At 46.3% G+C, this 22,263-nt stretch overlaps 1 protein-coding gene across 3 annotated transcripts in view; it reads left to right on the plus strand.

Moving 5' to 3' along the window:
* sbf2 (SET binding factor 2) overlaps positions 1-22,263 on the plus strand; it is a 364,253-nt gene that overhangs the window by 313,730 nt on the left and 28,260 nt on the right. For all 3 annotated transcript variants that reach the window (XM_056278149.1, XM_056278150.1, XM_056278151.1), the window contains 3 exons: positions 2,032-2,210; positions 3,574-3,750; positions 13,058-13,159. In XM_056278149.1, coding sequence (XP_056134124.1) covers positions 2,032-2,210; positions 3,574-3,750; positions 13,058-13,159 — 458 coding nt within the window. The remainder of the gene's footprint in view (positions 1-2,031; positions 2,211-3,573; positions 3,751-13,057; positions 13,160-22,263) is intronic.

Raw genomic sequence — 22,263 nt, forward strand, 5'->3', positions numbered from 1 at the left:
GTGAAGTTTCATATGCGGTTTCATATGAGGTTCCATAAGAGGTTTCATATGAGGTTTCATGTGAAGTTTCATATGGGGTTTCATATGAGGTTTCATGTGAGGTTTCATATGAGGTTTTATATGAGGTTCCATAAGAGGTTTCATATGAGGTTTCATGTGAGGTTTCATATGGGGTTTCGTATGAGGTTTCATATGAGATTTCATGTGAGGTTCCATAAGAGGTTTCATATGAGATTTCATGTGAGGTTCCATAAGAGGTTTCATGTGAGGTTTCATATGGGGTTTCGTATGAGGTTTCATATGAGATTTCATGTGAGGTTCCATAAGAGGTTTCATATGAGGTTTCATGTGAGGTTTCATAAGAGGTTTCATGTGATGTTCCATAAGAGGTTTCATGTGAGGTTCCATAAGAGGCTTCATGTGAGGTTCCATAAGAGGTTTCATATGAGGTTTCATGTGAGGTTCCATAAGAGGTTACATAAGAGGTTTCATGTGAGGTTCCATAAGAGGTTTCATGGGAGGTTTCATATGAGGTTTCATGGGGGGTTTCATGTGAGGTTTCATGTGAGGTTACATAAGAGGTTTCATGTGAGGTTTCATGTGAGGTTACATAAGAGGTTTCATGTGATGTTCCATAAGAGGTTTCATGTGAGGTTCCATAAGAGGTTTCATGGGAGGTTTCATATGAGGTTTCATGGGGGGTTTCATGTGAGGTTTCATGTGAGGTTACATAAGAGGTTTCATGTGATGTTCCATAAGAGGTTTCATGTGAGGTTCCATAAGAGGTTTCATGGGAGGTTTCATATGAGGTTTCATGTGAGGTTTCATGTGAGGTTTCATATGAGGTTCCATAAGAGGTTTCATATGAGGTTTCATGTGAAGTTTCATATGAGGTTTCATATGAGGTTCCATAAGAGGTTTCATATGAGGTTTCATGTGAAGTTTCATATGGGGTTTCATATGAGGTTTCATGTGAGGTTTCATATGAGGTTTTATATGAGGTTCCATAAGAGGTTTCATATGAGGTTTCATGTGAGGTTTCATATGGGGTTTCGTATGAGGTTTCATATGAGATTTCATGTGAGGTTCCATAAGAGGTTTCATATGAGGTTTCATGTGAGGTTCCATAAGAGGTTTCATGTGAGGTTTCATATGGGGTTTCGTATGAGGTTTCATATGAGATTTCATGTGAGGTTCCATAAGAGGTTTCATGTGAGGTTTCATGTGAGGTTTCATAAGAGGTTTCATGTGATGTTCCATAAGAGGTTTCATGTGAGGTTCCATAAGAGGTTTCATGTGAGGTTCCATAAGAGGTTTCATATGAGGTTTCATGTGAGGTTCCATAAGAGGTTACATAAGAGGTTTCATGTGAGGTTCCATAAGAGGTTTCATGGGAGGTTTCATATGAGGTTTCATGGGGGGGTTTGATGTGAGGTTACATAAGAGGTTTCATGTGAGGTTTCATGTGAGGTTACATAAGAGGTTTCATGTGATGTTCCATAAGAGGTTTCATGTGAGGTTCCATAAGAGGTTTCATGGGAGGTTTCATATGAGGTTTCATGGGGGGTTTCATGTGAGGTTTCATGTGCGGTTACATAAGAGGTTTCATGTGAGGTTTCATGTGGTGTTCCATAAGAGGTTTCATGGGAGGTTTCATATGAGGTTTCATGGGGGGTTTCATGTGAGGTAAAATTGCAGCCATTTTGATCCAAATATCACACCTTTTTATCTTGTTTCCTTTTCTTTCCATTGACTCAGCATTCCATAAAAATTAGAAAGCCAAATACAGCACATAAAACTTGACATCTTAGTCATGGGGATAGACCTGATTATTATGGCCTCACATTTATTTAGACACCATCTAATGGCCGATATCCAGTGTTCATGCAGGGGAGATATTGCATGGCAGTGCATGTGATCTTGTAAAAGTCAGCATGTCATGTGTTGTTCATCATTCAGATGTAGTCGCACACTATTTCTAACTCTACTCAGAGTTTATTTGTTGCCTGTGTTTTATTGGTGTGCTTGCAGGTGTGTGGGCCAGTCTGCGCTCCAGCAGCAGGCTCAGCCATCACTCGTCTACAGCTGACATGGCCGCCAGGTTAGCAGGCAAAGATATGGCGCCCCCTGCAGGTAGAAGCAGTCTGCAGGCTCAGCTCCCCAAACAGCAGGCTGCCTTATACATCTTTGGAGAGAAGTCCCATCTCAGGGTGAGACAGAGGGGGTGTCTAGCATCTCCTGCTCTGCTGGCACCTGTATTGTGAACCTGTGTAGTCAGTTGATGTTAACAAATCCAGTGGGTTGTGTTTACAGTGAACACTTCCTAAGAGGAACTTGTTTGCTCACACATATCCATTATGCTAATGATAAGTATTGAACATTACTGTTTCCTCAATGTAAAAGGAGTTTATAGAATAAAGCCAGTGAATGGAATGAGTAGAAAAAACATGAGACAAAGAAAAGAAGAACTGAAACACTCCAGCTGTTGCCCTTAATCCATCACATATGAAATTATCAACTGTTCAGTCAATTCAGTTAGAGTAAAGATTAAATTCCTTTACTCTGACCTGGACTCTTCATCATCCTGCGGTGCAGCAACATCTGATAATAATAGAGCTGGACTGTTGTAGTGCTTCACGCACCTCTCGCTCCAGCGTTTCAGTTTAATGACTTTTTTCTAAAAGGGGCTGTTACAGCGAGGGGTGACTCGTAATGTAATCATGGCTCATCTGGTAATAATTGCCTGACAAATGAAAGCTGACGTTTAAAATGTTTTCTGTTATTTTTGTGGCTTTTTTTTTCTGACTGAGTACTGGTTTTATCACATGCAGTGGTCCTGCCAAGACAAAGGAAACACCTGAGTCAGGGAGCCATTTGGCGTGCTCTGAAGTCAGATGGAGAACGCTCGTCTGGCATGGTTTACATTTATGTGGCTTCCTAGAGTGTGTAGTAAACACCAACAAAGCTATACCAAGCGAGGAATGTCCTACATCCTGCGTACCAGTGACACAAAGATGAATTCCAGCACTTTCTACATCGCAAACCTTTTTTTTTTTTTGCTTTAAAATCCTAAGTCAAAAATCACAAAATTGTACAACAAATCTCTCCCCAGAGGAGCGGTCTGTTTCCAGGTGTATAGCGCTCCCTTCCACAGAGGGGGACGTGGTCCCGGGATGGTGTGCACACGGCTATGCTGTGAGCCACATGCCTCAGCCAACTTAGTAGATCTCAACCCAGCTGAGAATTTATAGAAGATTCTAGACTGCTGTCACAGACTGTAAATCCCACCCCATAACAAAACAACATTTATTATTTATTTATTACAAAAGAGTTTTGTTGTGTTGCAGTTGCTTTTCGTATCCTTGCCAAAGTACATGGTAGCTGTTTAAGGGTGTCTCTTCCAATTTCCTTTTCTTAAATTTCCAAAGTCATCAGTCCTACCACCCTCACCTGCACATATCAGACAGGTTTGACAAAGACCTGACAGCAGATGGAATGTAATGTAAGTGCCGGTTTTAAATGACGTGTACTATTTCTATCGCTTGTCAATGACGGCCTGTTCTTTCTTGCAAGGGTTTAAAATTGGACCCATCTTTCATCTGTGAGCTGGTGCCGGTGGACTTTGCAGACACAAGATTGGTGAAAGCTGCCTTTAAGAAGCTGCTGAGGGCCTGTGTTCCCAGCACCACCCCCTCAGACACAGAAGACTCCTTCCTCAAAGCCCTGGAGGACTCTGAATGGATCCTTCAGGTCAGACACGTTCACACACACACACTCAACATTCCTTGCATACTTTGACACGTCTATCCAGCCAACTGTTCCTGTGAGGACATCTTAGCAGCAATGTCCCGGAGAGCTGGCGTGTGAGAGTGACCCAGTGGTCTGCGCTCACTGACCGCTCATCCTGTGTGATACTCTCTGAAGCCCTTTCCCAAGGGTAATATAACTACATCTGTACAGCACATCCTACTTTATGTAAGTGAGATGTTCTCAGATCAGCGTTTGATGTGAAGTTGACCTTGGGATAAGCTGGCCCCAGACCCTAACCCTGGTAGTGTAACATGACAGTCGAGGGACAGTCCATGTAGTTCTCTTCAAATGCTCATTGTCTTGTTGACCTCTTGCAGCCGGCATGCTTTCATGAAACATGTCGAATTGGAGGACAGTGGTATCTGCAGTCAAGCCGCACGGTATATCGTTCCAGCAGCATCCTCGCCATGTGCACATGCGCAGTAGTCACATCACAGGACATGCGATGTGAAGTAAGGCAAATTAACTCTCATGCTGCAACTCCCTTTCTGCTTGATACAAAAGGAAAACTCGCGCGGTTCTCATTTTTGATAATTAACCTGCAGGAGACGCTGTCTGACAGAGCAGAATGTACTACGATTCACTGCTAGGCGCGTTGACATTTCTTGCTCCGTATGGACGAAAGGCATGTTGACGTGTTCGTTTGATTCTCGGCTAGTAATGCGTGGGTTGCCGTTTCATCAACAGGCACTGTGGTGAATCCGCAGATGGAGCGGGCCAAGTCATAAACATTTATGTTCTGAGTAGTAGCAGATAATAATACGTCATTAAGGAGTATTAATACTAAATAGTCATTACATTCTCCCCAATATCAACATATTTCAAGCTTCATTTGTCGTCGGGCACAAATTACCAGGCTGGACTCTCATTGCACCAATTGCGTTGTCCTTTTGTCTTAAGAGGCAATAAATGGGGTGTCCGGGTAGCGTGGCAGTCTATTCCGTTGCCTACCAACACAAGGATCGCCTGTTCGAATCCCCATGTTACCTCCGGCTGGGTCGGGCATCCCTACATACACAACTGGCCGTGTCTGTGAGTGGGAAGCCGGATGTGGGTACGTGTCCTGGTTGCTGCACTAGCACCTCCTCTGGTCAGGGGGGAGGGGGAACTGGGGGGAAAAGTGTGATCCTCCCACGCGCTACGTTCTCCTGGTGAAACTTCTCACTGTCAGGTGAAAAGAAGCGGCTGGTGAATCCACATGCATCGGAGGAGGCATGTGGTAGTCTGCAGCCCTCCCCGGATCAGCAGAGGGGGTGGAGCAGAGACCAGGACAGCTCGGAGGAGTGGGGTATTGGGCGGATACAATTGGGGAGAAAAGGGGGGGGAGAATCAAAACAAAAAAGAGAAAAAGCAATGAAAGCAGAACAGATCCAAGAGAAAAGTAAACAGGAAAACTTCAAAACAAAATAAGCTGCGTTTTGGAACGATGTAGTAAAATACTGTAGTAAAATACTGTAGAGAAATAATGTAGAGAAATACTGCAGTGAAATAATGTAGAGAAATAATGTAGAGAAATACTGCAGTGAAATACTGTAGAGAAATAATGTAGAGAAATACTGTAGTGAAATACTGTAGAGAAATAATGTAGAGAAATACTGCAGTGAAATAATGTAGAGAAATACTGCAGTGAAATAATGTAGAGAAATAATGTAGAGAAATACTGCAGTGAAATACTGTAGAGAAATAATGTAGAGAAATACTGCAGTGAAATAATGTAGAGAAATAATGTAGAGAAATACTGCAGTGAAATAATGTAGAGAAATAATGTAGAGAAATACTGCAGTGAAATAATGTAGAGAAATAATGTAGAGAAATACTGCAGTGAAATACTGTAGAGAAATAATGTAGAGAAATACTGCAGTGAAATACTGTAGAGAAATAATGTAGAGAAATACTGCAGTGAAATAATGTAGAGAAATAATGTAGAGAAATACTGCAGTGAAATAATGTAGAGAAATAATGTAGAGAAATACTGCAGTGAAATACTGTAGAGAAATAATGTAGAGAAATACTGCAGTGAAATAATGTAGAGAAATAATGTAGAGAAATACTGCAGTGAAATACTGTAGAGAAATAATGTAGAGAAATACTGCAGTGAAATAATGTAGAGAAATAATGTAGAGAAATACTGCAGTGAAATACTGTAGAGAAATAATGTAGAGAAATACTGCAGTGAAATACTGTAGAGAAATAATGTAGAGAAATACTGCAGTGAAATAATGTAGAGAAATACTGCACTACATGATGCGACCAACACACGTCATAGTCACATGACACGACCAACACACGTCATAGTCACATGACGCAACCAACACACGTCATAAATAGTCACATGACACGACCAACACACGTCATAAATAGTCACATGACACGACCAACACACGTCATAGTCACATAACACGGCCAACACACGTCATAAATAGTCACATGACACGACCAACACATGTCATAGTCACATAACACGGCCAACACACGTCATAGTCACATGACACGACCAACACACGTCATAGTCACATGACGCGACCAACACACGTCATAGTCACATGACGTGACCAACACACGTCATAAATAGTCACATGACGTGACCAACACACGTCATAAATAGTCACATGACACGACCACCACACGTCATAGTCACATGACGCGACCAACACACGTCATAAATAGTCACATGACGTGACCAACACACGTCATAGTCACATAACACGGCCAACACACGTCATAGTCACATGACACGACCAACACACGTCATAGTCACATGACGCGACCAACACACGTCATAGTCACATGACACGACCAACACACGTCATAAATAGTCACATGACGTGACCAACACACGTCATAAATAGTCACATGACACGACCAACACACGTCATAGTCACATGACGCGACCAACACACGTCATAGTCACATGACACGACCAACACACGTCATAAATACTCACATGACGTGACCAACACACGTCATAAATAGTCACATGACACGACCAACACACGTCATAGTCACATGACACGACCAACACACGTCATAGTCACATGACGCGACCAACACACGTCATAAATAGTCACATGACGTGACCAACACACGTCATAAATAGTCACATGACACGACCAACACACGTCATAGTCACATGACACGACCAACACACGTCATAGTCACATGACGCGACCAACACACATCATAAATAGTCACATGACACGACCAACACACGTCAGTCACATGACACGACCAACACACGTCATAGTCACATGACGCGACCAACACACGTCATAAATAGTCACATGACGTGACCAACACACGTCATAAATAGTCACATGACACGACCAACACACGTCATAGTCACATGACGTGACCAACACACGTCATAGTCACATGACGTGACCAACACAGGTCATAAATAGTCACATGACACGACCAACACACGTCATAGTCACATAACACGACCAACACACGTCATAGTCACATGACGCGACCAACACACGTCATAAATAGTCACATGACGTGACCAACACACATCATAAATAGTCACATGACACGACCAACACACGTCATAGTCACATGACGCGACCAACACGTCATAGTCACATGACGCGACCAACACATGTCATAAATAGTCACTTGACGTGACCAACACACGTCATAGTCACATGACGCGACCAACACATGCCATAAAGTCACATGACGTAACCAACACACGTCATAAATAGTCACTTGACACGACCAACACACGTCATAGTCACATGACACGACCAACACGTCATAGTCACATGACGCGACCAACACACGTCATAAATAGTCACATGACGCGACCAACACACGTCATAGTCACATGACACGACCAACACACGTCATAAATAGTCACATGACACGACCAACACACGTCAGTCACATGACGCGACCAACACACGTCATAAATAGTCACATGACGTGACCAACACACGTCATAGTCACGACATGACCAACACACGTCATAGTCACATGACACAACCAACACATGTCATAAATAGTCATGTGACACGACCAACACGTCATAAATAGTCAACGTGACATGACCAACACATGTCATAGTCACATGACACGACCAACACATGTCATAAATAGTCACATGACACGACCAACACACATCATAAATAGTCACATGACAGGACCAACACACGTCATAGTCACATGACGTGACCAACACATGCCATAGTCACATGATGTGACCAACACACATCATAAATAGTCACATGACACAACCAACACACGTCATAGTCACATGACGCGACCAATACATGCCATAAATAGTCACATGACGCGACCAACACATGCCATAGTCACATGATGTGACCAACACACATCATAAATAGTCACATGACACGACCAACACACGTCATAGTCACATGACGCGACCTATACATGCCATAAATAGTCACATGACGCGACCAACACACATCATAAATAGTCACATGACACGACCAACACATGTCATATTCACATGATACGACCAGCACGTCATAAATAGTCACATGACATGAGCAACACGCATCATATATAGTCACATGATGTGACAACACACGTCATAAATAGTCACATGACACGACCAACACACGTCATAAATAGTCACATGACAGGACCAACACACGTCATAGTCACATGACACAACCAACACATGCCATAGTCACATGATGTGACGAACACACATCATAAATAGTCACTTGACGTGACCAACACACGTCATAGTCACATGACACAACCAACACATGTCATAAATAGTCATGTGACATGACCAACACATCATAAATAGTCATGTGACATGACCAACACATGTCATAGTCACATGACACGACCAACACATGTCATAAATAGTCATGTGACACGACCAACACGTCATAAATAGTCACGTGACATGACCAACACATGTCATAGTCACATGATACGACCAGCACGTCATAAATAGTCACATGACATGAGCAACACGCATCATAAATAGTCACATGATGTGACAACACACGTCATAAATAGTCACATGACACGACCAACACACGTCATAGTCACATGACGCGACCAACACACGTCATAGTCACATGACACGACCAACACACGTCATAGTCACATGACACGACCAACACACATCATAGTCACATGACGCGACCAACACACGTCATAAATAGTCACATGACGTGACCAACACACGTCATAAATAGTCACGACATGACCAACACACGTCATAGTCACATGACACAACCAACACATGTCATAAATAGTCTTGTGACACGACCAACACGTCATAAATAGTCATGTGACATGACCAACACATGTCATAGTCACATGACACGACCAACACATGTCATAAATAGTCATGTGACACGACCAACACGTCATAAATAGTCACATGACATGACCAACACATGTCATAAATAGTCACGACATGACCAACACACATCATAGTCACATGACATGTATGTAACCACAAAACTGGTGCGTCAGACATGGTGTAACATGTTACCATGTCAACTCGCTTACATACGTCCCACTGAAAATACTGGTCATGTGTGATCAGACATGGTGTAACATGTTACCATCTAATCACACTTACATGTGTCCCACTGAGAGTACTGGTCATGTGTGATCAGACATCGTATAACATGTTACCATCTCATCACACTTACATGCGTCCCACTGAGAATACTGGTCATGTGTGATCAGACATCGTATAACATGTTACCATCTCATCACACTTACATGTGTCCCACTGAGAATACTGGTCATGTGTGATCAGACATCGTATAACATGTTACCATCTCATCACACTTACATGTGTCCCACTGAGAATACTGGTCATGTGTGATCAGACATGGTGTAACATGTTGCCATCTCATCACGCTTACATGTGTCCCACTGAGAATACTGGTCATGTGTGATCAGACATCGTATAACATGTTACCATCTCATCACACTTACACGTGTCCCACTGAGAATACTGGTCATGTGTGATCAGACATGGTATAACATGTTACCATCTCATCACACTTACATGTGTCCCACTGAGAGTACTGGTCATGTGTGATCAGACATGGTATAACATGTTACCATCTCATCACACTTACATGTGTCCCACTGAGAATACTGGTCATGTGTGATCAGACATCGTATAACATGTTACCATCTCATCACACTTACATGTGTCCCACTGAGAATACTGGTCATGTGTGATCAGACATGGTGTAACATGTTACCATCTAATCACACTTACATGTGTCCCACTGAGAATACTGGTCATGTGTGATCAGACAAGGTGTAACATGTTACCATCTCATCACACTTACATGCGTCCCACTGAGAATACTGGTCATGTGTGATCAGACATCGTATAACATGTTACCATCTCATCACACTTACACGTGTCCCACTGAGAATACTGGTCATGTGTGATCAGACATGGTATAACATGTTACCATCTCATCACGCTTACACGTGTCCCACTGAGAATACTGGTCATGTGTGATCAGACATGGTATAACATGTTACCATCTCATCACGCTTACATGTGTCCCACTGAGAATACTGGTCATGTATGATCAGACATGGTATAACATGTTACCATCTAATCACACTTACATGTGTCCCACTGAGAATACTGGTCATGTGTGATCAGACAAGGTGTAACATGTTACCATCTCATCACACTTACATGTGTCCCACTGAGAATACTGGTCATGTATGATCAGACATGGTATAACATGTTACCATCTCATCACGCTTACACGTGTCCCACTGAGAATACTGGTCATGTGTGATCAGACATGGTGTAACATGTTACCATCTCATCACACTTACATGCGTCCCACTGAGAATACTGGTCATGTGTGATCAGACAAGGTGTAACATGTTACCATCTCATCACACTTACATGCGTCCCACTGAGAATACTGGTCATGTGTGATCAGACATCGTATAACATGTTACCATCTCATCACACTTACACGTGTCCCACTGAGAGTACTGGTCATGTATGATCAGACATGGTATAACATGTTACCATCTCATCACACTTACATGTGTCCCACTGAGAGTACTGGTCATGTGTGATCAGACATCGTATAACATGTTACCATCTCATCACACTTACACGTGTCCCACTGGGAATACTGGTCATGTGTGATCAGACATCGTATAACATGTTACCATCTCATCACACTTACATGTGTCCCACTGAGAATACTGGTCATGTGTGATCAGACATGGTATAACATGTTACCATCTCATCACACTTACATGTGTCCCACTGAGAATACTGGTCATGTATGATCAGACATGGTATAACATGTTACCATCTCATCACACTTACATGTGTCCCGCTGAGAATACTGGTCATGTGTGATCAGACATGGTATAACATGTTACCATCTCATCACACTTACATGTGTCCCACTGAGAATACTGGTCATGTATGATCAGACATGGTATAACATGTTACCATCTCATCACACTTACATGTGTCCCACTGAGAATACTGGTCATGTGTGATCAGACATGGTATAACATGTTACCATCTCATCACGCTTACATGTGTCCCGCTGAGAATACTGGTCATGTATGATCAGACATGGTATAACATGTTACCATCTCATCATACTTACATGTGTCCCACTGAGAATCAAATCAAATCAATTTTATTTGTATAGCCCAATATCACAAATTACAAATTTGCCTCAGTGGGCTTAACAGCAACACAACATCCTGTCCTTAGACCCTCTCATCGGATAAGGAACACCTCCCTAAAAAACCCTTTAACATGGAGAAAAAATAGGAAGAAACCTCAGGGAGAGCAACAGAGGAGGATCTCTCTCCCAAGACGGACAGCGTGCAATGGATGTTGTGTTCACGCAATTTACATAATACAACATTGAAAGAGGAGAACAGAATTATAATGGACATACAATTTATGAAGAACATGATGCACAGGATGCCAAGCAGTGTCCACATGCCAACGGAGCAGTCCAGGACCCAAGCCACGTGTGATCAGACATGGTGCAACATGTTATCATCTCATCACGATTACATGTGTCCCACTGAGAATCCTGGTCATGTGTGATCAGGTGTCATGTGTAATCAGAATACTTTCCTTTGTATGAGTCATTGATTTATGTGCTTTTCACATGGGAAGTGACACCTGTTCCCATTGTTACCTAACCACGCGATATATCGCTTCTGCAACTCCCGACGGTCTGTTTGTTTTTCACATGACAGGCGGGCGGGAGGGTGTGGGATGAGAAGCAGTGGATCACTTCCTGTCTGAAGATGCTGTTATGAGTACTTGTGGATGCGGATGACATCGGAGCTGATCCGTGCATCACTATTCTCAGCCGTCTCTTTGCATCGTCAGTCTGACTCCCAACTCCTCCTCTTGCCTTATGAATGGCAAAAAAAGGCGCCGTTCACTTGTCACATTTCGCAACAGCTCCCCTACAAAATCACCCCAATCTTTCCGGACTAATTTTTTTTTTACAAATAGAGCTATTCCATTCATCCAGTGAAAACGGCAGTATATTGTCATATTGCAGAATGTCTTGCATTATGTATTGCAGTATATATTGCACACACAAAAAAATATCGTAATGTGAGATTTTTCTAATATCTTGCAGCCCTAATCTGCAGGAATCAGCTTCTAGCCTCAAAATTACAATGAATCGGGCGTCCGGGTGGCGTGGCAGTCTATTCTGTTGTCTACCAACATGGGGATCGCCGGTTCGAATCCCCGTGTTACCTCTGGCTTTGTTGGACATCCCTACAGACACAATTGGCTGTGTCTGCGGGTGGGACGCCAGGTGTGCGTATGTGTCCTGGTCTCTGCACTAGCGCCTCCTATGGTCGGTTGGGGCGCCTGTTTGGGGGGGAGGGGGAATAGCGTGATCCTCCCACGCGCTATGTCACCCTGGTGAAACTCCTCATTGTCAGGTGAAAAGAAGTAGCTGGTGACTCCACATGTATGGGAGGAGACATGTGGTAGTGTGCAGCCCTCCTCGGATCAGCAGAGGGGGTGGAGCAGCGACCGGGACAGCTCGGAAGAGTGGGGTAATTGGCCAAGTGCAATTGGGGAGGAAAAAAAGGAAAATTCCAAAATAAGTTTTTTACAATGAATCTACACCATCGACAAACTTTTTGTGTGTGCAAGTGTGCATGTTTGTGTATTTGTGTGTGTGTTTTTCTATGAGTATTCTAGAGTTGTTTGTGTCTCAAATGCCCATGTGTTGATCTCCTGTAGCTTCACAAGATCCTGCAGCTGGCGCTGATTCTGATGGAGCTCCTGGACAGTGGCTCGTCTGTGCTGCTCAGCTTGGAGGACGGCTGGGACATTACCACACAAGTGAGGAAAATATACAAAGACACAAACATACTCAAGACAACTAACTGGTAGAGCCAGAGGACAAGAACACACCAGTAAGCAGAGGGTAAGAACACACCAGTAAGCAGAGGGCAAGTACACACCAGTCAGCAGAGGGCAAGTACACACCAGTCAGCAGAGGGCAAGTACACACCAAGTACACACCAGTAAGCAGAGGGCAAGAACACACCAGTAAGCAGAGGGCAAGTACACACCAGTAAGCAGAGGGCATAGCGGTCTATTCCGTTGCCTACCAACACAGGAATCGCCGGTTCGAATCCCCGTGTTACTGCCGGCTTGGTCGGGCGTCCCTACAGACACAATTGGCTGTGTCTGCGGGTGGGAAGCTGGATGTAGGTATGTGTCCTGGTCGCTGCACTACCGCCTCCTCTGATCGGTCGGGGCGCCTGTTCGGGGGGGAGGGGGAACTGAGGGGATAGCATGATTCTCCCACGTGCTACATTCCCCTGGTGAAACTCCTCACTGTCAGGTGAAAAGAAGCGGCTGGTGACTCCACATGTATCGGAGGAGACGTGGTAGTCTGCAGCCCTCCCCCGATCAACAGAGGGGGTGGAGCAGCGACTGGAACGGCTCGGAAGAGTTGGGTAATTGGCCGGGTACAATCGGGGAGAAAAGGGGGGGGGGTAGATAAATACTCACCCATCAATCCAGGCTAATGCATGATCAACACACTACCTGTCACACTTCACTCAGAAAAGACGACTCGTCTTTGAATGAGTGACAGACAGGTGTTGTGTAGAAAGGATCCGGAGGCGTTGTGTCTTTGTTCTGCAATGTGAAGTATTACACTGCACTTCAAGCTGCAGTATCACTTCAGGGAATCAACATGGCATTTTAAATTAAACATACAAACCTTGTACATTAGTTACATCAGTTTGCTGAGTGGTGTGTAAACAGATGAAACACACAACTACAAATGTAAACACCTCGCTAGTTTTCCTTTTCTACACAGCAGTAAACAAGTTCTGGTGCAGCATCGCTGATGGGCCCCGAGCCTCGCGTTGTGATGGGCCCCGTGCCTCGCATTGTGATGGCCCCCGTGCCTCGCGTTGTGATGGGCCCCGTGCCTCGCATTGTGATGGGCCCCGTGCCTCGCACTGTGATGGGCCCCGTGCCTCGCATTGTGATGGGCCCCGTGCCTCGCACTGTGATGGGCCCCGTGCCTCGCATTGTGATGGCCCCCGTGTCTCGCATTGTGATGGGCCCCGTGCCTCGCATTGTGATGGGCCCCGTGCCTCGCACTGTGATGGGCCCCGTGCCTCGCATTGTGATGGGCCCCGTGCCTCGCATTGTGATGGGCCCCGTGCCTCGCGTTGTGATGGGCCCCGAGCCTCGCGTTGTGATGGGCCCCGTGCCTCGCATTGTGATGGGCCCCGTGCCTCGCATTGTGATGGCCCATGCCTCGCATTGTGATGGGCCCCATGCCTCGCATTGTGATGGCCCATGCCTCGCATTGTGATGGGCCCCGTGCCTCGCATTGTGATGGGCCCCGTGCCTCGCATTGTGATGGGCCCCGTGCCTCGCATTGTGATGGGCCCCGTGCCTCGCATTGTGATGGCCCATGCCTCGCATTGTGATGGGCCCCGTGCCTCGCATTGTGATGGGCCCCGAGCCTCGCGTTGTGATGGGCCCCGTGCCTCGCATTGTGATGGGCCCCGTGCCTCGCATTGTGATGGCCCATGCCTCGCATTGTGATGGGCCCCATGCCTCGCATTGTGATGGCCCATGCCTCGCATTGTGATGGGCCCCGTGCCTCGCATTGTGATGGGCCCCGTGCCTCGCATTGTGATGGGCCCCGTGCCTCGCATTGTGATGGGCCCCATGCCTCGCATTGTGATGGGCCCCGTGCCTCGCATTGTGATGGGCCCCGTGCCTCGCATTGTGATGGGCCCCGTGCCTCGCATTGTGATGGCCCATGCCTCGCATTGTGATGGGCCCCGTGCCTCGCGTTGTGATGGGCCCCGAGCCTCGCGTTGTGATGGGCCCCGTGCCTCGCATTGTGATGGGCCCCGTGCCTCGCATTGTGATGGCCCATGCCTCGCATTGTGATGGGCCCCATGCCTCGCATTGTGATGGCCCATGCCTCGCATTGTGATGGGCCCCGTGCCTCGCATTGTGATGGGCCCCGTGCCTCGCATTGTGATGGGCCCCGTGCCTCGCATTGTGATGGGCCCCATGCCTCGCATTGTGATGGCCCATGCCTCGCATTGTGATGGGCCCCGTGCCTCGCATTGTGATGGGCCCCGTGCCTCGCATTGTGATGGGCCCCGTGCCTCGCATTGTGATGGGCCCCATGCCTCGCATTGTGATGGCCCATGCCTCGCATTGTGATGGGCCCCGTGCCTCGCATTGTGATGGGCCCCGTGCCTCGCATTGTGATGGCCCATGCCTCGCATTGTGATGGGCCCCGTGCCTCGCATTGTGATGGGCCCCGTGCCTCGCATTGTGATGGGCCCCGTGCCTCGCATTGTGATGGGCCCCGTGCCTCGCATTGTGATGGGCCCCGTGCCTCGCATTGTGATGGGCCCCGTGCCTCGCATTGTGATGGGCCCCGTGCCTCGCATTGTGATGGGCCCCGTGCCTCGCATTGTGATGGCCCATGCCTCGCATTGTGATGGCCCCCGTGCCTCGCATTGTGATGGGCCCCGTGCCTCGCATTGTGATGGGCCCCGTGCCTCGCATTGTGATGGGCCCCGTGCCTCGCATTGTGATGGGCCCCGTGCCTCGCATTGTGATGGGCCCCGAGCCTCGTATTGTGTTGTAGGCAGTGTAACTGTTGCACATGCATATGTTGTGGCGTCGGTGCTGAAACAACAAATACTTCAGCCATTATGGAGCAAGAGAGACAGCGATGGTTGTCATGGTCTGCGGGGTTCCTGATCAGGAAATTCTCACTCAAGTCCACGTCATACTTTGCCCCACCCGTTGTTCCCGCTACTCATCTTTGAAAAGAATTTGCTCTCTTTTTGACCTGATTACGCAAAGCCGAACCGATGAAACATTGTCTAGCTGTCGTGCCCCATATGACTGATTTGTGCTGATTTCAATCATGAAAGCACATGGTTCTGATTTTAAGGCATGTAAACAAAGGCCTGTTTTTATCCTCATGGTTGTCTGTAGCCATGCACTGCTGCACTCAGCATTTTGTCGCATTTTTGCTGTGTGAGCTCATATTTTCCAGCATCGACCTGATTCGTGGACATGTTGTGCACGTTGGTAAGCCTTTGTCATTCAAGTTTGTTTACTTGGTGCGTCGCTCCCTGGGCCGATGGTTAAAAAGCATAGCGGCTGGTTCCCCCCCGTACCCCTTTGCCAGACACGTATTGAGGCCAGAGCATCTTCGTCTGCTCAGTGGGCCACGGCCTTTACGCTCCAGCGCCTGATCGGAAACGCAAGGAAAGTTGGTCTCCATATGCTCTGGCTCGCCTGCCTCCACCTGAGGCCCGTAGACACCCAGCAGACAGAATGCAGAACTTTGTCCCTCCCCCCACCCTATGTTCCACTTCTCCTCTGCAGTCCATCCCCGACTCTACCATTCCTCCTCCATAACCCCTGCCCACGTCTCTTCTGCTCTCTGATCACCTCTGGTCTGTTGTGTTCTCGGGGTAATCTCAGAGTTTACTCTGGTAGAAAGCCGGGGGGGGGGGGGCTTCTCCAGGGCTGAATGCTCACATGAGCCCCACAGTGAAGTGCTGTACCATTTCTGCCCTTCCCGTTCCACCCCCATCAGGGCTCGTTATTTGTCTGGCAGAGACGTGAGCAAGGAAGCGGGACGCACATACAGCATTGCATGTGTCGACAAGCCTTTCTCCGCCAGTATGTTTTGGCACGTCCATGTGCCTGGAAGTGAGCTTGACCTTCCCTCAAGATGTTTACCAAGATATGAAACCAGCAAACGCAAATGAACTGAGTAGCAGACACACACTGGTGACAATGTTGCAGGTCTCCTCAACCCACACTGATTAGGTGTTGCAGACCTCCTCAACAGACACTGATTAGGTGTTGCAGACCTCCTCAACAGATACTGACTAGGGGCTCAAACCTCTGACTTGCCAGAATGTAAGTGTGTTCCTTTGAACCTCCAAGTCCAAGGATGGTTTTAGGGCTTCGTTTTTAAAAGCTGTTAAGTACACAATATAGGGCATCCGGGTAGCGTAGCAGTCTATTCTGTTGCCTACCAACATGGGGATCGGCGGTTCGAATCCCCATGTTACCTCCGGCTTGGTCGGGCGTCCCTACAGACACAATTGGCTGTGTCTGCAGTTGGGAAGCTGGGTGTGGGTATGTGTCCTGGTCGCTGCACTAGCGCCTCCTCTGGTCGGTCGGGGCTCCTGTTCAGGGGGGAGGGGGAACTGGGGGGAATAGCATGATCCTCCCATGTGCTATGCCCCCCTGGTGAAACTCCTCACTGTCAGGGGAAAAGAAGTGGCTGGTGACTCCACATGTATCGGAGAAGGCATGGCTACCCACTGGATCAGCAGAGAGGGTTGAGCAGAGACCGTGATGGCTCGGAAGACTGGGGTGATTGGCCGGATACAATTGGGGAGAAAGGGGGGGGTACACAGTATGAATCAATAATGTATTTGTGTGAGAGAATCTTGAATTCAACGTCGTGTCACATTTCAAGTTCTAAACAAAATTGTAAGATATTGAAGGAAAGGCCTTTGGCCCATGCAGACGTTTTGGTTAAATAATGCATTTTGAAAAATAAAATATCTATGTGCTGTATAAATGTAAAAAAAGTTAAGTTTACATTGCAAGTAATAGTGTAAACAGAGTGAGTTCTTTCAGCCTCCCACTGGGGAAAAGCAACTTAAGAGGTGTGCAAGGGTAGTATGATGGTATAATGTATTATAATGTATGTACATAGATGAGCCAAAACATTATGACCACCTGCCAAATGTGCTGTTGGTCCTCCGTGTGCCACCAAAACAGCACCGACCCACTGAGGCATGGCCTCTACAAGACCCCTGAAGGTGTCCTGTGATATCTGGCACCAAAACATTAGCAGCAGATATTTCAACTCCTGTAAGTTGTGAGGTGGAGCTGCCATGGATCAAACTTGTTGGTCCAGCACATCCCACACATGCTCAATCGGATTGAAATCTGGAGAATATGGAGGCCAGGGCAACACCTTGAACACTTCATCATTTTCCTCAAACCATCAGAATCAGATCAGATTTTCAGCCACTAATCAGGACAGGGACAGACCACAACGGACAGTTAGGTCCACAGAGAAAATGATTGGTGCCAACCTGCTCTCCATGCAGGACTTATGCACCTCCAGAGTTTGGAAATGTTGGAGACATACGCAAGGGTCCTGTTTGTGGACTTCAGCTCAGTGTTCAACACCATCGTCCCAGATATCCTCCACTCCAAACTCACCCAAGTCACTGGTCCAGCTCACCCAGCTCACTGTACCAGTTTATCCGGCTCACTGTACCAACTCACCTGGCTCACTGTACCAACTCACCCGGCTCACTGTACCAGCTCACCTGGCTCACTGTGCCAACTCACCCGGTTCACTGTGCCAACTCACCCGGCTCACTGTGCCAGCTCACCCGGCTCACTGTACCAGCTCACCCGGCTCACTGTACCAGCTCACCTGGCTCACTGTGCCAACTCACCCGGTTCACTGTGCCAACTCACCCGGCTCACTGTGCCAGCTCACCCGGCTCACTGTACCAGCTCACCTGGCTCACTGTACCAGCTCACCTGGCTTACTGTGCCAACTCACCCAGTTCACTGTGCCAACTCACCTGACTCACTGTACCAACTCACCTGGCCCGCTGTACCAGCCCCCATCTCCCAGTGGATTAAAGAACCACTGGGATTTCACTCCTACCTAAAACCACCATGGGCAGTCAACATGACGGCCAGTTTTTAAACTCTACATTCTGTCAAGATAAATACACAATTGAGATATTAGTGCATTACCTATGTTAGTATGTCTGTTAGGAAATGACTGACACCAAAATTAACATTTTAACAACTACAATACTATTTTCAAACAATTTAGACTTCAGAGAGACATGGTTGAACTTGAATAGCAAAATTGAAAAAGTGAAAATATTACCTGAAAAACAAAAGGGATAACACATATTGCTAATCTAACAAACCTAACAAGGCCTGTAAAACGTGACATGTAAAAAAAGAACTGAAAATAAATATTAAAACAGTCCCAAACAACCACCGCAACTTAAAACTACTAGAACGACCGTGGGCGGTGTTTAAACTCTATATTGTGTCAAGATAAATACCCAGTAGAGATATTAATGCATTACATATGTCAGTATGTCTGTTATGAAACTAACTGATACCAAAATTAACATTTTAACAACTTTAATACTATTTTTCAAACAAATTAAAATGGCCGCTGCCCAACGCCTGTAAATACTGCACCGCCTGGTGGTAGTCATGGTGCGTCTATACCGGTGTCTGTAACCAGACATGTTGGATATAATCACACATCAAGTGTAGACTATTTCTCTCCACTGGAGGATGCTAATGTGTTTCTAGGACAGAGCAACGAACTTCAGCAAGGAAATGACGCGACCAACACACGTCATAAATACTGACATGACGTGCACAATGACACACAAATTACACACGGTCATTTTGACCGTCATGGTCGTTTTAGGTAGATCTTTTCACTTTTTTTGCTGTGTTTTTCCGCAGCTCTTGTTTCATTTGTCACATGTGACTGCACATTGTTTTTAATGACAATAAAATGAATTGAATTGATCTAAAACTCATTTTAATGCAAATACTATTTTAGGAGCATTCAGGGAGCGGCAGGTCTGAATCTTTTTTTTCCCCACAAAGTTATTAAACTTTGAAAATCCAAATTGGTCAAAATGACCGTCTTGGTCGTTCTAGTGTTAAAAACTTCCTGACAGGCGGAGTTTGAGAATGGCTGCTTGAAGACCGTCTCTGACCAGCGTGGCTTTTAAAATAAGTTTTAAATTATAGTTGAACGACGCCATAGTTAATATTTGCTGAGCTAAAACAAAGTTACAACCGAAGAAATGTCGCGAAAAGAAAAGAAACACCAAGGAAAGAACGCAACGTCAAAAAGAGCAGACTCTCCTGATCGACCTAGCAGCGACAAGCGTGGTGGGTTGGCTGACGCTACTGCTAGCATCACAGACAAGGAGCCTACTGCTAGCATCACAGACAACAAGCCTACTGCTAGCATCACAGACAAGGAGCTGATGCTCTCCCTCCCCTCCATCTTATAACCGCTGCACTACCTACAGAAGCTATGACCCATCCGATAGTTGTCAACACTCAATGGATTTGGAAACAAATCTCAATTAGACTCAAATTCCAAAAAAAATTACATCCAGCACCCGGACAATCAGCACTGGTGCCCCCCAGGGATGTGTGCTCTCCCCTCTACTCTTCTCCCTCTACACAAATTACTGCACCTCAGGAGACCCGTCTGTTAAACTCCTGAAGCTGTGGACGACACAACCATCAGTGGTCTTATCCTGGATGGTGACGAGTCTGCATTTAGATGAGAGGTTGATCAGCTGGCTCTCTGGTGCGGCCATAACAACCTGGAGCTGAACATGCTCAAAACAGTGGAGATGACAGTGGACTACAGGAGGAGCCCCCAACACGCCCCCCCCCCCCCACCGTACCCAACAGCACGCTGTTTGCGGTGAAAACGTACAGATTTCTGGGTTCCACAATCTCCCAGGACCTAAGGTGAACATCCAACATAGACACAATCATCAAAAAGGCCCAGCAGAGGATATACTTCCTCCAGCTGAAGAAGTTCAAGCTGCCTCAGGAACTGCTAATTCAGTTCTACACTGCAATAATCCGTCTGTCCTCTGTACATCCATCACTGTCTGGTTTCGTTCAGCCACCAAACAGGACAGGGACACACCACAACGGTCAGTTAGGTCTGCAGAGAAAATCATTGGTGCCAACCTGCCCTCCATTCAGGACTTTTACACCTCCAGACTCAGGAAACGGGCAGGCAACATCACTGCAGACCCATCGCACCCTGGTCACAACTTGTTCCAACTCCTCCCCTGTCGTAGACACTACAGAGCACTGTACACCAAAACAACCAGAAACAAACTGTTTCTTTCTGCAGGCTGTCATTCAAATGAACATTTAACTACCACTACTACTTTCGGCTGCTGCCGTTAGGGGTCACCACAGCGGATCATCCATTTCCATCTCTTCCTGTCTTCTGCGTCTTCCTCTGTCACAACAGCCACCTGCATGTCTTCCCTCACCACATCCATAAACCTCCTCTTTGGCCTTCCTCTTCTCCTCTTCCCTGGCAGCTCCATATTCAGCATCCTTCTCCCGATATACCCAACATCTCTCCTCCACACATGTCCACACCATCTCAATCTTGTCTGTCTTGCTTTGTCTCCAAACCGTCCAACCTGAGCTGTCCCTCTAATATAATCGTTCCTAATCCTGTCCTTCTTCATCACTCCCAGTGAAAATCTCATCATCTTCACCTCTGCCACCTCCAGCTCCATCTCCTGTCTTTTCGTCAGTGCCACTGTCTCCGAACCATACAACATAGCTGGTCTCACAACCATCTTGTAAACTTTCCCTTTAACTCTTGGTGGTACTCTTCTGTCACAAATCACTCCTGACACTCTTCTCCACCTACTCCACCCTGTCTGCACTCTCTTCTTCACCTCTCTTCTGCACTCCCCGTTACTTTGGACAGTTGACCCCAAGTATTTAAACTCATATGCCTTCGTCACCTCCACTCCTTGCATCCTCACCATTCCACTGTCCTCCGTCTCATTCACGCATAGGTATTCCGTCTTGCTCCTACTGACTTTCATTCCTCTTCTCTCCAGTGCATACCTCCACCTCTCCAGGCTCTCCTCAATCTGCACCCTACTCTTGCTACACCCTACTCTTGCTACAAATGAACATTTAACACTGTCAAATAAATTCAACCATTCTGTATAAACTGTACTGTACATATATACTGTACTGTACATGTTGTATATACTGTACTGTATTACTAACGTTGCTTCAGACCACTGAAGATTATGTAAAACCTTAAACTGGATAAC

The sequence above is a fragment of the Lampris incognitus genome, chromosome 4, assembly GCF_029633865.1.
Source record: "Lampris incognitus isolate fLamInc1 chromosome 4, fLamInc1.hap2, whole genome shotgun sequence".
Taxonomy (NCBI): Eukaryota; Metazoa; Chordata; class Actinopteri; order Lampriformes; family Lampridae; genus Lampris; species Lampris incognitus.